The sequence below is a fragment of the Lepidochelys kempii genome, chromosome 9 (assembly GCF_965140265.1).
Source record: "Lepidochelys kempii isolate rLepKem1 chromosome 9, rLepKem1.hap2, whole genome shotgun sequence".
Classification (NCBI taxonomy): Eukaryota; Metazoa; Chordata; order Testudines; family Cheloniidae; genus Lepidochelys; species Lepidochelys kempii.
The window spans coordinates 28,839,831-28,856,219 of NC_133264.1; the positions used below are offsets into that span (position 1 = coordinate 28,839,831).

At 39.0% G+C, this 16,389-nt stretch overlaps 1 protein-coding gene across 2 annotated transcripts in view; it reads right to left on the bottom strand.

The window, feature by feature from the left end:
- Nucleotides 1–243: 243 nt before the first annotated feature.
- Nucleotides 244–16,389, bottom strand: part of AGTR1 (angiotensin II receptor type 1) — a 44,227-nt gene continuing 28,081 nt past the window's right edge. For both annotated transcript variants that reach the window (XM_073358777.1, XM_073358776.1), the window contains exon 2: nucleotides 244–1,566. In XM_073358777.1, coding sequence (XP_073214878.1) covers nucleotides 438–1,517 — 1,080 coding nt within the window. In that variant the 5' untranslated portion in view covers nucleotides 1,518–1,566 and the 3' untranslated portion in view covers nucleotides 244–437. The remainder of the gene's footprint in view (nucleotides 1,567–16,389) is intronic.

The window sequence follows — 16,389 nt, forward strand, 5'->3', positions numbered from 1 at the left end:
TATAATGTGAAAGAAAACAAACATTCTGTTTGACTCTCGTAACACTTTGTATAACAATTCCAAATGGTTAGTTTAGAATTGCTTATGTATGTTGAAAGCAAATTCTGCAGAGTTCATATAATTCACAAATGATCATGCCTTAACCTAAGTTCTGAGATCTTTCCAGGAGCATCATGTACGCTTCTTCCAAAGTTCTGAGCTCTGAGGCAGGATGCTAAAAGACTCCCAACTGCCATCTTCTTGGGTTGCTTCAAATAAAAATAACAAACAGTCCTCTTGACAATATAAAAGGCCACTTCTAAATCTTCCAAAGATGATATCTAGTAGATCATTTAAGTAATGTGCAATAAGCTGTGATGGTCAGGACTATGGGTGAACTTTGACACTCTTGCTATTTCATATACAAGGTTGTTCTAAAGCATATAGCATGAAAGACATCACTCAATGTCAAAAGACCCAATAGTCTTTTTCATGGATAAACTTAAGTTTTCTGATGGTCGATAGGAAAGGGAGCTCATTTTTGTTGTTAGCCTTGGATGTGCTCTGACATTTGGTGGAATGTATTTTAGTAGCTGCAGGAAATATTTTTTAAACTTTTTTCCAAAAAAACCATAAAGAAAGGGATTCAAGCAGTTGTTGAAGTAAGCTATGCAGATGGTGAAGGGCATGGCGGTATCCACAACATCAACAATTTGGCAATCTGTTATGATACGTAGCTGGATTAATACATCCAGAAAGGTAAACACTTGATGAGGAATCCAGGAAAAGAAGAAGAAAAGTACTATTGCCACAATCATCTTAAAAATCTCATCATTTCTGGTCTTGTTTTTCTGAATTTGGTAAGCCTTCTTCAGCGTCTTCCAGATTAAGGTGTAGCTTGTTAAAATTATCAAAAAGGGAATTAAAAAACCCAACATGTTCTTAGATAAACCTAGCCCAACAGGCAGTGTTGTATTATGGGTCTTGTACCGAAAAGCACAAATTGTCATATTCATATTCTCAACAAAAAATACATCACGGTGAATTAAGACAGGCAAACTAGCCAGTCCTGCTAGCAGCCAGATGCCGATGCAAGTTATTTTGGCAACAAGCATGGTGCGCCGAAGTCGGGACTTCATTGGATGTACTATAGCCAGGTAACGGTCAATGCTAAGACATGTGAGTAGAAACACACTGGCATACAGGTTGAAACTTACCACAGCTGATGCTATTTTACATAAACAGTTGCCAAAAGGCCAGTGGTATTCCATGGCTGTGTAGGCTGCCCACAGTGGCAAAGTCATTAGGAAACACAAGTCAGCCAGGGCTAAATTCAACAGAAAGATGCTAGCCACAGTCTTTAATTTCATGTAGAAGCAAATAACAATGACCACCAAACTGTTCCCAAATATGCCTACAATAAAGATGATGCTGTAAACAGTTGGAACCATAATGTATATATAGCCATGCCTTCCTGAAACGGGGCAGTCAACATGGATTCTTTTAACAGTCTCTTCGGTAGATGAATTAAGGCTCATCTTGATCTTTTCCGCTGCAGGTTGGTTTCAGGCACAATATAAACTTTATCTGGAGGAAAAAAAAAATCACGAGTGAGGATTTTTTGCAATTAAATTTCAAGATTGTACCTTATGTAGCAATGATGAATCCAGTTCACTGAAGGAAATTTTAACTACACTTCTAAGGAAATGAGGATGTGAGAAATTAATCTACTTTTCATTAACTGAACATCTTCATTTGATTCAGTTGAAGTCTGGGTTACAGGCCAAATCCTTAACGAGCCCTTGTTCAAGCAAAATTCCTATTGCAAACTGATGGGCAAACATTTTCCAGTTCTTTATATTTCTCTCAATGTGTTCTGTCTTCTCTTTGTATTAATGTACCCGTGGCTATACATGCTTATTTTATGTATTTAACACTACCAAAATCCTTAATTCTTTTTAACCTCTTATCATTGTATTTATTCTATTTCATTTTACACTCCCCTGGCCATATCTTGCCATCATTCTTTATGAAATCAGAATTTCAGTGCACAAATGGATGTCGGGATAGGACCTTTGGTTTGTTTCAGGTGGAGGCAAACATTCAGTGGTTTGTTCTAGGAGTACAAACTCACAGGTCTATTTTCCCCAGAGCCTTTGCACAAAACTCCCATTGATATTAACTGCCTCAATCCTGTAGTTGTTTCTTGCCTGGAACTCTTATTGACTTCAGTGGGAAATTCACACAGAGAATTTCTATGTAATTGGACCTAGGTGGAAATGATATGCCTGGAACAGGTAGAATATAGGTGTTGCTGCACAGGACCAAATATGGAGTATGATACAAGTTGTGTATGATATTTAAATCCCCTGCCCACGTTTGCTCTCTCATTGAGCCAATGACGTATCTCACCCAGCCCTGTTCTCTGATTTGGGATGAGATCTAAAGCCAGGTAATGAATTAAGGGCCTGATCAACTCTCGTTGAAATCCACAGGAATCTTTCCATGGACTTCAGTGGGACTGGATTGAGCCTCTGCATTGCACTGCCCAATACCAAAGCCGTAACAAAAGAACAAACCCAGCTAAGGGAATCCTCAATACTGGCCCACAAACAGTATGAGGCAAAACTCAAACAAGGAACAAACACAATGCCCAAAATGAAAAGGAGTACTTGTGGCACCTTAGAGACTAACCAATTTATTTGAGCATAAGCTTTCGTGAGCTACAGCTCACTTCATCAGATGCATTCTGTGGAAAGTGTAGAAGATCTTTTTATATACACACACAAAGCATGAAAAAATACCTCCCCCCACCCCACTCTCCTGCTGGTAATAGCTTATCTAAAGTGACCACTCTCCTTACAATGTGTATGATAATCAATTTGGGCCATTTCCAGCACAAATCCAGGTTTTTCTCACACCCCCCTTCCCCCCCCCACAAACTCACTCTCCTGCTGGTAATGTCAGTACTGTTCTGGAAGGTAAAAACCACTCCACTCCATTGTATCCAATTAGAGACAGGAAATTTTTTTCTTCCCATCCCCAGAACTGGAAGTCAGCTGCTTCTCTAAGCAAACCAGCAGGTATGGTTTATATACCACAGTCTTTAGTGGAGAACAGCAGGCTGAAACTGACAACACTCAAATGGAAAAGTATTACTTATAAGTTGCCTTATTGCATACAAAAGAAATGGGGAAAAGAAAGAGGATGTGTAGCGGCATTTCACATTTTTCTGTGGTTCTGTAAATAAAAAGGAAAGTTTTCATTTAGCATAAATGATTCCTTTATTTCTATGACACTATCTTTCTAATGTCACTGCAGTAAATACTAAAGATAGTAAATTTCCATGGTTCCAAATGTCCTTGCTTTCTGTTCCAGTTCAGTCATGGGGAAAAAATTGAATTTTAACCACCTAAATAAACAACTCTGAAATACGGTGAGAATTTTGTATCTGTCCCAACATATGTTTAGCTGCTCTCTGGAAGCCATGGCAAACTATATGAATTGTGTTGAAGAGATTTGCTTTGCAGCCTTCAGAGGTTTGCCAGCATTTCTAACTCTCCGAACATGCACAAAACCCAGAAGACCAGAGCCTCAGCTGCTATAAATTGTGATGGCTCCATGGATTTCAATGGAACTATGCCTGCTTACACCTTCTGATGGTTCAGCCCACAAAGTGTTCTTACAAATTCTAAAATGATATTTTTCATAACATTTTAATTGTAAATGTAAAATTCTGAAGTGCTTACTCAGGTAATACTATTAAGAAGGACAATAGATCTTTGCCAACTGAACTGAACATGCGTAAGGACTTTAGAATTTGGCTCAATATTGATAGCTTCTTTTTAAGGCAAGCTAAAACTCAGATTCAGTATAATTTTCAATGAGGCTGCAACTTAAAGCAGAAATAGCTAATGACTATATGCAAAAAAGCCTCCCTGTGATAATAGGCAGAGAATAAAAAAAAACGCAGGTAATTACATTTTAGAAGAATCTTCTGTCTATCCAGGCTACTTTTTCAATAATCGTAAAGATGATGTGCCAAATGGACCAACTTACTCGGATGTCTTTTAGATTCTATACTTAGATGTCATGTTTGCCAGTTCATACAGTAAATATGATACATGTGCCATAAGGCTAGAATTTTATCTAAAGCTGTGAATTCAGGCTTGGTACTTATTTTGTTCTATGGTATCTGTCCTCTAATGTTCTTTCGACATAGTAGTTTAAGCCTAATTTCTTAGGACTATTTAGTGGTTACATAGGCAGAACTGAGTGGGTCTTACAACTTAGTGGTCTGTTGCATTCACCAGAACTGTAAACACATAAACCACTTACAAATTACACATCCCAGTAATTTAGATTGAAAAATATGATGTTTAATTGACAATGGAAAACAAATCTGTAAAAATCCAGGGCCAGATTGTTTTTGTTCCACACTGAAACTTTTAGAAAGGTTTCAGAGGAAGGAATCACAGCTCCTGTTACCTCTTCAGTTAGTACCTAAATATGGATCTAAGTGCCTAAATTTAGGAGCCCAAGTGTGAAAAATGTTGGCATAAATCTACTAAAAATATGTCCACGCTGCGTAAACATGTGCAAATTGTGTGAAGTCTATTTTATGGGGCACCTTTGGCTTTGCTAGGGCTTCTGTGGTGTGCAAGGACAGGCAATGGAAAACTTCAGGGACTAATACTGATACTTTGTTGTTGCTCATTATTTGTACTGCAGTAGTACCAGAGGTTCCAATTAAGATCATGCTAAAAGTTTTACATAGACACAGTGGGAGACACCTCCTGTCTCAGACAGCTTAAAACCTAAATACACAAGACAGACAATGGGAGTATTATTTTCCCTTTTTTAAAAAATGGGAAACTGAGGCACAGAGAAATTAAAGCTCAGATTTTTAAAGGTATTTAGGTGTTCTGCTCAGTATTGCAACATCTACCTGACTTAGAAGTCTACGGGCTTGTCTACTGAACTAAAAGGTACCTAGTTTGTACCAATGTAGTCTTGTTAGAAGAGGACTAAGTTAACGCAAACTATGTATCATGCTGGCAGTGCCCGCATGGGGGAGTTACAGCACAACACTTTGGTGCTCACTGCAGTTCACACTCCTGTAGTCTGCACTGCAGCACAACATAGAAATAGCTTCGGAGTATGTCTACACTGCAGTTGAAGGTATGATTGCAGTTTGGGTAGGCATACCCATGCTAGCTTTAATTTTGCTAGCATGCCTGAAAACAGCAGTGAAGACACAGTGGCTCCTTACCCAGGATTCAAGGGAGGCTTGTAAAGCATACACAAGCTGCCATCACACCTCCGACTGCAGTGTCAACATAGCCTAAGTCTCACTGAAAGTTAATGGGACTTAGGTGCCTAGGTGCCCAAGTCACTTTGGCCTTCCAGTATTTAGCCGAGGAATGCCTGAAAACCTTTACAAATCTGGGCCTAAGTGACTTGCTCAAGATCACACAGGAAATCAGGCAGAGTCAGAAATTGAATTAGATCTCCTGAAGCTCAAGCCAGTGCCTTAGCCACCAGACCATCCTTTTACTTTAATAGGTTGCTCTTTTCTAAAAATGGAGTGAGCCTCAAATATGTTTTTTTCATGAGTAATGATCTGTTAATGCCTCATTTATCCTTCTGATACACTTCCTTGTTCTAGGAATAATGCTGGATTTACTAAACTGATTAATTTAAAAAAAGCTAAAAGGGCAATTTCAAGATTTCAAGCTTCTTAGGAATTACATGAAGACTGGAATATCTAATTAAATGTAGCTTTAAATACAAAACTTTTATCAAGAACTACAATTAATTCCTCCCAATCTCAGCAACTCCTTCTGTAAATTACAATCTAGGTACCTTGTTTGTTACAAATGCCTCAAAAAAACAAAACCAAACCTAAAAACCTCCTAACCAACCCTCAGTTATTTTTACCATTTTTTTCAAGTAAAAAAGTCACGCTAAACCCGCTAGCACAACAAATACCTTATATTCTGATTATCAGTGGCATGCTAATTTATTAACCCCTCAGGGCTCAAATTCATGGCTGTCCTTGCCTCACAAAATCTGGAATGTCACAGGTTTTAGCTTTATGGCCAGTCACACTATCCAGAGCTTATAAGGAAAATAGCTAATACGCCCCTGAAGCACGTTGTGGAGCCACCCAACACGATATGAACTCGTGTGAATGCATATTTTTGTAACTTGTGCTCTGCAACAACATGATCCATCTTTTCATAGCTTGCCTCAGCTCCAGGCTGGGACTGTACAGTCTATTAGTCATTATAGCCCTTCTTCATTCATATAGAATCATAGAAGTATTTGTCCAGAAGGGACCTCCATAGATCAACTAATCCAGTCCCCTGCACTCAAGGAAGGACTAAGGGCAGATTTACCCTACAACCTAAGTCGATATAACTTGCATTGCTTGGGGATGGGGAGACTTTTTCACACCCTTGAGCGACGTAAGTTTCATGCTGTCCACATCGACGCTATGTTGGCGAGAGATGCTCTCCCACTGACATAACTTCCGCTTCTTGACGAGGTGGAGTAATTATGCCCATGGGAAAGCGCTCTCTCATCAGCATAGCATGTCTTCACCCAACGTGCTGCAGCACTGCAGCTGCATGGATGCAGCTGTGCTGATGTAGCACTGTAGTGTAGACTTGCCCTAGTAATAACTAGCCCATTCCTGACAGGTGTGTGTCTAACCTGTTCTTAAAAACCTCTAGTGATGGAGGTTCCACAACCTCCCTAGGTGATTTGTTCCAGTGCTTAATCACCCTGACAGGAAGTTTTTCCTAATGTCCAACCTAAACCTCCCTTGCTTCAATTTAAGCCCATTTCTTCTTGTCCTGTCCTCAGAGGTTAAGGAGAACAATTTTTCTCCCTCCTTCTTGTAACAACCTTTTATGTACTTGAAAACTGTTATCATGTCCTCCCTCAGTCTTCTCTTCTCCAGACTAAACAAACCCAATTTTTTCAATCTTCCCTCATAGGTCATGTTTTCTAGACCAATCTAGACCCATTTCTCCACATCCTTCCTGAACTGGACATAATACTCCAGTTAAGGCCTTATCAGCATGAAGAAGAGTGGAAGAATTACTTCTTACAACACTCCTGCTGATACATCCCAGATTGCTGTTCAATTTTTTTTGCAACCATGTTACACTGTTGACTGATATTTAGCTTGTGATCCACTATGACTCCCAGATCCCTTTCCGCAGTACTCCTTCCGAGGCAGTCATTTCCCATTTTGTGTGTGCAACTGATTGTTCCTTCCTAAGTGGAGTCCTTTAATTTGTCCGTAATGAATTTCATCCTATTTACTTCAGACCATGTCTCTAGTTTGTCCAGATCATTTTGAATTTTAATCCTATCCTCCAAAGAACTTGCAACCCCTCCCAGTTTGGTATTCTCCACAAACTTTACAAATGTACTCCTTGTGCCATTGTCTAAATCATTTATGAAGATATTGAACAGAACCAGACCCAGGAATGATCTCTGCAGGACCCCTATTATATGTCTTTCCAGCTTGACTACTAATAACTACTCTATGGGAATGGTTTTCCAACCAGTTATGCACCCATCTTATAGTAGCTCCATTTAGGCTATATTTCCCTAGTTTGTTTATGAGGAGGTCATGTGGAACAATATCAAAAGCCTTACTAAAGTCAAGATATACCACATCTACCACTTCCTCTCATCCACAAGACTTGTTAGCATGTCAAAGAAAGCTATTAGGTTGGTTTGACATGATTTGTTCTTGACAAATCCATGGTGACTGTTAGTTATCACCTTATTATCTTCTAGGTGTTTGCAAATTGATTCCTTAAAAATTTGCTCCATTATCTTTCCGGGTACTGAAATTGCAGACCAGTCAGCTTAATTCCCCCAGGTTGTCCTTATTCCCCTCTTTATAGATTGGATTTATTTGCCCTCTTCCAGTCCTCTAGAATCTTTCTTGTCTTCCATGAGTTTTCAAAGATAATCACTAATGGCTCAGATATCTCCTCTGTCAGTTCTAGGATGTATTTCATCAGGCCCTGCTGACTTGAAGACATCTAACTTGTCTAAGCAATTTTTAACTTTGTTCTTTTCCTACTTTATTTTCACTGGCATTCACTATGTCAGATGTCCAGTTGCTACTAACCTTTCTGGTGAAAACTGAAACAAAAAAGACATTTAACACGTTTATCATTTCCAGATTTTCTGTGATTGTCTTTCCCCCATCATTGAGTAATTGGCCTGCCCTGTCCTTGGTCTTTCTCTTGCTTCTAATGTATTTGAAAAATGTTTTCTTGTTCCCCTTGATGTCTCTAGCTAACTTAATCTCATTTTTTGCCTTGGCCTTTCTAATTTTGTCCCTACATGCTTTATATTCATCCTTTGTAATTTGACTTATTTTCTACTTTTTGTAGGACTCTCTTTTGCATTTCAGATCATTGAAGATCTCCTAGTTAAGTCAGGGGAATCTCTTGGCATAGTTCCTATCTTTCCTACACAGTGGGATAGTTTGATCTTGTGCCCTTAATAATATCTCTTTGAAAAACTGCCAGCTGTCTCAAACTGTTTTTCCCCTTCGGCTTGCTTCTCATGGGATCTTATCTACCTACTCCCTGAGTTTGGTAAAGTCTACCTTCTTGAAATCCATTGTCTTTATTCTGCTGTTGTCCCTCCCATCATTCCTTGGAATCATGAACTCTATCATTCCAGGATCACTTTTACCAAAAGACAATTATAGATTTGAAGGCTGGAAAGAACAATTATCAATCATTATATCCTCTAGTCTTACCTCCTGTATGCTAGCTAAGAACCTGATTCTACCAGTGTTGTGCTGAGCAGGACCTTACTGCATGAGCAGATCCATTGATTCCAAGTAGTAAGGTCCTACTCTGTGTGTAAGGTTGGTGGAATTGTGACATAAGATATGTGCTGAATACAACTGTGGATTTCATAGTCAACAGTGTCATGTCTAATGCAACATTTGGTAATGTCCCTCTGCAGAGGGGTTAAGTATTTTCCTCTCAAAACAGGCTGCAGCTTTTTATGGTTGTGAAGTCTACAAATCTTGAAGCACTTCTAGTAACCAGCAGGAATACTGGGCTTTCTCAGTAGATTGGCCCCACCTTTAGAATTTATTCCCTTTGGCAATGCACCATGTAGCTAAAGTCTAGTGTGCTTTGGGGTATGCATCAGTATTTAGGTTTTGACTTCCCCCTCCTGCTCACATGGTAGCTAATGTTTCTGGTGACAGTGGTGACCTTGATTAATGCTAATTATTCTTGTCTGTGTTTTAAATGTTTGTAAACAAGCACCTACCTTATATGTTCTAAAATTCATTACAATCAGCAATAAAATCAAGTTTGGTAATTTGAGCCTGACCCTGTAAGTTTGTGAGCACTTTCTGTGAGGTACTGAATGGCCTCAACTCCCTTTGAAGTGAGGGGGGAAATAAGGAAGTTCAGCATTTTATAAATAGAATCAGGGTGTTGGCCAGGAAAGAGTTTTGAAATGCTGTACATGAATACTAAATTAACACAGCCATTTCAAAGTTAACAGGCCAAGCTCATTTCTGGTGTAACATCACTGATTTCAGTAGAGTTACACCAGGGATGAATTTGGCATGTTATCTCCTTCAAAGTATATCAAGCAATTGCAAATATTTTATTAATTATTCAAATGCACATGTACAAGAAAAGAAAATATGCTAATTCTAATTACAAAATGAGAAATACCAAAATTATAATTAAAAATACTACAGAGCTAAGGAAATGGAGAGTGGAGAAAGAGGTGATTATTAAGAAGGAATAAGGTAAGATACTTAATTTTGTTGCATTTTCCTTATAAGAGATTTTGAGGCATCAGAAAGAAAAGAATGTTTTTGTGGATATATTTGAAATGTTAGAAAAACACAGAGTAGCTCTGTAAAGTTTTGGATGCAATAGGAATATGGAAGGACATTTCCTTTGAGTGCAAATAAAGGGTGTAGACCATGTCTTCCTAGGAGATGTGTAAATTTCCCTTGATTGACTAACAGTGACACACACTTGTAACCTTATCACCTGGCTGTATAACCTTACCATCTATAAAAGAAAAGGAGTACTTGTGGCACCTTAGAGACTAACCAATTTATTTGAGTATGAGCTTTCGTGAGCTACAGCTCACTTCATCGGATGCGAATACAGACTAACACGGCTGTTACTCTGAAACTTACCATCTATGTTGTGCTCTATGTATTTGAGAGCACAAATGACTTTATATCACTGTGTGACTGAATTTCTGAATGGCCTGACATCTTAAGTTCCAGTAAGGAAAGCATTGCTAATGCTCAAATGGGACTTTTACCGTCCAAGGAACTCTTAACGTTTCAAAAGAAGACACAGTTGGTTTTGCTTCTCAGGAGATGCACATACTCCTCACTCCTCTGGAAACTTTAAAGCAATAAAAAAGCTTCATACCTGAAATGGAAACTCATTCCTTCTGAAGAACTACTCAAGATGGCAGCTCTGTAAGGTGTGATGGAACATCACTGTTGATATTAATTCCTTGCAGTGAACTGTGCTCTTTTTTGCTAGATGTCATTAGGGTTTAGTTACATTAAAGCTATACAGAATAGAATACTTTAGTGTAGAGACACTTCACCTACTGCAATCTGTATCATTACTTCATTAATAACTGCCAAAGCATCAAAATAGTCTGAACGGTGCATAAAAGACAAACACAGAGGCTGCAGACAGACAGATTTTATTCTAGCCAGTACCTGGGAACTTTAAGGGTGACACGGCAGTAGTGTTTGCTGAAAGGATTGATTTCAAGTGACTGAGAATGGGTGTGTGTGTGTGGGGAGAGGGGGGCTGCTTGACAGTCAATCTGTAAGCAGGTTTCAGAGTAGCAGCCGTGTTAGTCTGTATCCGCAAAAAGAACAGGAGTACTTGTGGCACCTTAGAGACGAACAAATTTATTAGAGCATAAGCTTTCGCGGGCTACAGCCCACTTCATCGGATGCATAGAATGGAACATAGAGTAAGAAGATAGATATAAGCAGTGTGTCTGGGGAGCTGCTAATCCTTGTTGTACATTACTGTCCTGTTTGACCTTTTATTTTTTTAATTACAATGATTATAATAAGTCACTGGTAATGCCGGGTTTCAGACTGTTCTACCAGCTATTATTCACCACTCTATTCATTTCCTGTGTTGGATGAGCATGCATCCTAATTAAACTGCCTGTGGTAACAAGGCAGGATGCTGGGCCCAGGCAAGGTAAATAGTGCTTTGCCAACTGAAACATATGATGAGATACCACTGACTCCAGCTTCCTGTGAAAACTTCATTAGCTATAAATGGGTAACCAGATGTCACAAGTCAGGTTTGAAACAAACAAACAAAAATGCTTTCAAAATTTGTGCTTTGGCACTGACTCTACTGATATAGGCAGACCCAGCCTTAAGCATTTAGCTGTATTACAGTAGGTAATACACCCTTTTTCTTCTCCTGATGCTGGCTGGATTATTTGTTCCCCCTATAAATGAGAAATAAGACTTTTCTGTGTTTATAAGGATGAAACCTTCTTTTCATGTAAGACGGCTGTGGATTTAAATGCTGACATAACTCAGAGTAAACTTCCCGAGACAGGCTGGAAAATGTTTTGGAATAATATGTTCTATACTAAAAAGTGTTTGCTTATTGTTCCTTTTTTAAAAAAAACTCGATCCCGGGTATTTAGTCTTCCTTTCGTTCCTTCTCTAGGTCTGTTGTTACTGGTTGCTGCAAAACTGTTAAGGTTTTACAAGCTTTTTATGTCATTGTCCTTTTCCTATACAGCCGTATAAACAACATGTTCATCCCCACAGCCATAAGTGACTGTAATTTCTTCTACCTCATATGATCACAAGTTCATCCTCCTTTCCTGCTCATCTACCAGGACCTCGCTTCTCATGGCAATGAGACAGACTGCATCTTGTAAACACTCTGCCACCAACTAGAGCCAAAGCCTACCCACAGAAAAAGCAGGTGGTGGTAGAATTTGTGTTTAACAAACACAGATACCAAAGATAAGGTAGCAGATATACCTAATGACATTCCTCTCTGCCTCTACATGACAAGATACTTGTTTGGCAGAAAAAATACAAGTGCTTAAATAGGATAGTTAATGCAGGGTGGTCCTAATTCTAAAGAGCCCTGTGATCGACGGATTGCTCCTGTGCCCATACTTATGGTACAGTGGGAAGACTTGATGGTGAACCCTGATGACCACTGCCAGAGAGGCTGCTTCCTCTAGGTTGCTGGTTCAATCCAGTACAAGTCAATAGAAACAATAAGTGTTTACAATACGATGGCTACTCAGTGGCCTGTCTAGAACAAGCTGCTGTTTCCAGTCTGTTCTCTAGTGGGCAGCTTTCCATGTAACAGCTGTAACTTGCAGTTCCAGATGGAAACATGTTCAGATTTAAAGATAAGTTTATTTACATTTTTTTTACAATGTATACATAGTAGGCTGATGGGCACTATACACCAGGCTTTCCAAACTGTGCAGCCTGACCCCACTTTAGTTCCAATCCTAAATAAGAATATGCAAATAGCTGCAGGGGATTTTCTTTCATATTTTCTGTGTGCCTGTCCAGCTCCAGCTAAAACCTATCACACACCCAGCAGGGCTTGAGCGGAGCCACAGGGTTTTCCCTGCAGTTACAATTCCTGGACTTCAAGAGCTCCTGTGGTGCTGCCACTGAAGGCAGGGAGACTGGCTCTTCTCTGCTCTCAGTGCTCACCTTAGTGGCATCCAGCTGGCATGGAACAACCAGGTGGGAGAACAGGCAGCAGCAGCCTCAGGGCCTTGCTGGCAGGGAGGCAGAGACCGGAATTGAGGGTGGCAGGGCTTCAAATGGGATCAGAATGCTGCTTGGATCAGAACTAACAGCCGGAGACTTTCCCCGGGGTGTTTCTTATAGGTTTTTAGGGAGCTATGACATGTGCCCTGGTCTGGCAAGACACGAACGCCTCAGACCTGCCAAGCTCAACCTGCTGTTCAGCCACAACCTGCCCTTCTGCTGGGTCAGGGCTTTCTAACCAGTCCAGAGTTACTGCTGAGGAGCCCACATGGAGGCTGAGGAGACTGTAAGAAATGTGTTCCCGCCTTTAAATTACACCACGTATTTTATAAGTATTGGAGTCTTCCTGTTTGCATGGGCTTTACATTCACGTGACAACCTCCCCACATGTTCCATGATGCTAAGACTTTAACCTTTTAAAAATGTAATCATGAAGAATAGAATTAGAGAAATACAATTCAGAATTGGAAGCCTTTCTCCAGATATGCTCATTTGTATCATACCAGCATACAGAAAAGAAACCTACAAAAACAGCTTTAATAATAATTGTTGAATTTGTTGCTGCTTGGGCAAATTTTGGAATAATTAGATAAAACAGTGGTTTAGCATGTGCCACCAGAAATTCCAGGAACTATATGCCTTCCTGTCCATTTCTAATGTATGTGGACTCTTTCACTAATCAGTTACCATAATCACATGAGAACTCACTATCAGTATTATTTGTTAAGTGCTTTCTTTCTGCTACAATCTTTTGAATTGGATTAAGCTACTTTTTGGTTTTATATTTCACAAGTATTAGTGAATGTATGTCCTTGTATTGATTGTTAAAACGTACTGTGAAAAAGTGCTATTGTTTGAAAAACAATGCCTATATGTAATATCAGCAATGATATGCTTTTGGCTGACCCTGTGCTACTCCCATGTAGGTTCCAGTCCATTTGTACAAGTATATAATCCCAGTGAGCTCAGCAGGACTACTCCTGTGTGTTCAAGTGTTTGCAGGATTGGGGCCCTAACTTGCAGTAATTATTTTGGTTGCTTTCTTTCATTGTGTTTCTATTTAGGCTTTGTCAGAATGACACAATTAGGCTAATTACTTGTGTACTCTATGTACCTGGTTAATATTTTCAGCTGAAGTCATGCATGAGTAGAGAGACTGAGTTATTGCTTGCCCTGGACAGTTAGATGATCTAAATATCATTTTTTTTAGAACAAAATACTTTTAATTTTAAATATCTTAACATTTTCAGTTTGTGACAAGAGTTTTCAAATACTTGACAACAGTTTTTAAGCTGCCATGGTAAAAGCTAGGCTGCTTTATGGTATCATAAAGCATAGTTCATAGTCAGCAAATAAACTGCAAGGGTGAGGCCTGACATCTTAGGAGGATGTGAATTTCTCCATTAGAGCGAAACACTGACTTTCCTTGTCAAATTAGATATCATGTTATTGGCTCTGGAGTAGCAGAGGCCCAGCTATTGTTAGCCTGTAAACTGGTACTATTTATGCACTGTGATGCTGAGAACTCTCCTCTATATTTATTCCTTCTGCATACTTCAATACTTAGAAGAATCAAATTATTTTCATTTTCTTGCTTTTCTTCCTTACTTCCAGTTGGTTTTCATACTTTCTTTCCCCCCACCCCTATCTGCTTTCCTACTTTGATTAATTTTTTCATTTCGTTCTCAAACCTCCTTCAACTTTGCTCAGTTTTACTAGTGCAAGTTTCTGTAAGGGAAAAGTGCAGATTAATGTGAATTCTCTGTGGGAAATCATCTGCTTTCAGAAGGAGTAACCAAGGTTGAAATTATGGGGAATGTATTTTGAAGGATGTTTCTGTGTTTTTTGGAATGGAAAAGCAGTGGAAAGAAGATAATAGCAATAATCATAATGATGCTGTTTAATTTGCTCCAAAATCTACTTCACAATATATATGACATTCTGACCACTAGAGGTCTGTATTTCCTATTTTAAAAAATACAAAAAACGTTCTTTTATTCTCAAGTGTCATTCAGTGTCAACCCCAGAATGTTGTTTACGTGAAGAATTGCTTCAAAGACACAAACGCATTTAAGCACCAAAGAGTATACCAGAGGAACAATTTTAGGATGGATTATGGGACATAATAGTTTTCTCTCTCCAATTGCTATTAATCTAGGATATTCCTGGTTTTGCTGACATCTAACCTAGTATCCTGCTCTAGTAAATCATGGAGCAAGATCCTGACACTTGTTTTTCTAAGGACATATGGAGTTTGATCTCCCTAAATTTCCTGAGGCAAATTTTAAAAAAATGTATCTTCAGTCTGGGAAAAAATTATAGTGTCCTATAAAATTTAAATGAAAATACTTGACAACTAAATATTATTCTGTAAGATTTTTAGCTCTGTGTTATTAATTATACAGCATTTTTTTCAAATACCAGCCAGAGAATAATACTGAAAGTAATTTTAGCTAATTCTAGGTCCACTTGACTTAAACATTCATTTTCCTATTTAGTGGGCAGTGTTTTTGTTGTTGAAGTTGTATGAAGATTCCACTTCAGATCTACTTTGGTTGTTATTAAAAGAGCACCATTTTTTTTAATTGGAATTTTGGAAAAGTACATGGCAATGTGATTCTATATTGATTTTTAGTGCCCAAAACCGTCAGTTTTAGCCGTAAAAGTCTTGACATATTTAATTTCCTGTAAAATCAGTTCCAGGTTTTAAAATAGTAGTTGTCTGGTTTTCCCGCCCTCCCTCCCCCCCGCTTCTATTTACACACCTAACTCTCACATTAACCCTTGGGACCTTTGTGAGACATGATGGTGTTTATATAATTGTTATACTAAAATAATTATCTGTTGAGCTAGGCAGTCCTCTAGTCCCCATAAAAGTAAACATCATTATAGCACTTTCCTCCATATGAGACTTCTAAATCTATGGAGAGGTGAACCTCTGTAGTAGTTGATTGCTACAGTGGTATTTATTTATATGAGGACTGGAAGACTATCATGTCAATAGAGGAACAACAGGGAGCCACAAATGAGTTATATTACTTCATGCCAGACAAACAGAAATAAATTGTGTATTCTATTTTTCACTACCATGTCTCATGTTTGTGTCAAATAAGGTAGTTACGTTCTGTCCGATGATGAATCCTTATGGAGTTACGGAATGACAGGTTGTATCATCTCAGAGCCAGCAAAAACAGCAATATTTTTGAGAGAACACAAAGGGATCTGAGAAAATGAGAGGTGACGGGGGGAAGAAGGGTTGGACATCTGTGGTGGCTGTAAAACCCAAGGTGAATGGATGTCATCAGCGCCATCAATATTCTAGGCTGGGTTTAAAGAAATAAAGAAAAAAAGGCTTTCACCTGCACAGACCCAAATTCAGCACTTTGCATGAGAGTGGACTATATCAGCAGGAACTATATCAGCAGGCCTCACATAAATGCTGGGGTGGGGGACACATCTGCCCTTTTGCAGAGGAACACTCCATGAGGCTCTCCTTGGGAATTTCCCCCAAAGTAATGTCATTGGAGGAGGACTGGATTTGCCCCTTACCCCTACCAACACACAAAATGAGT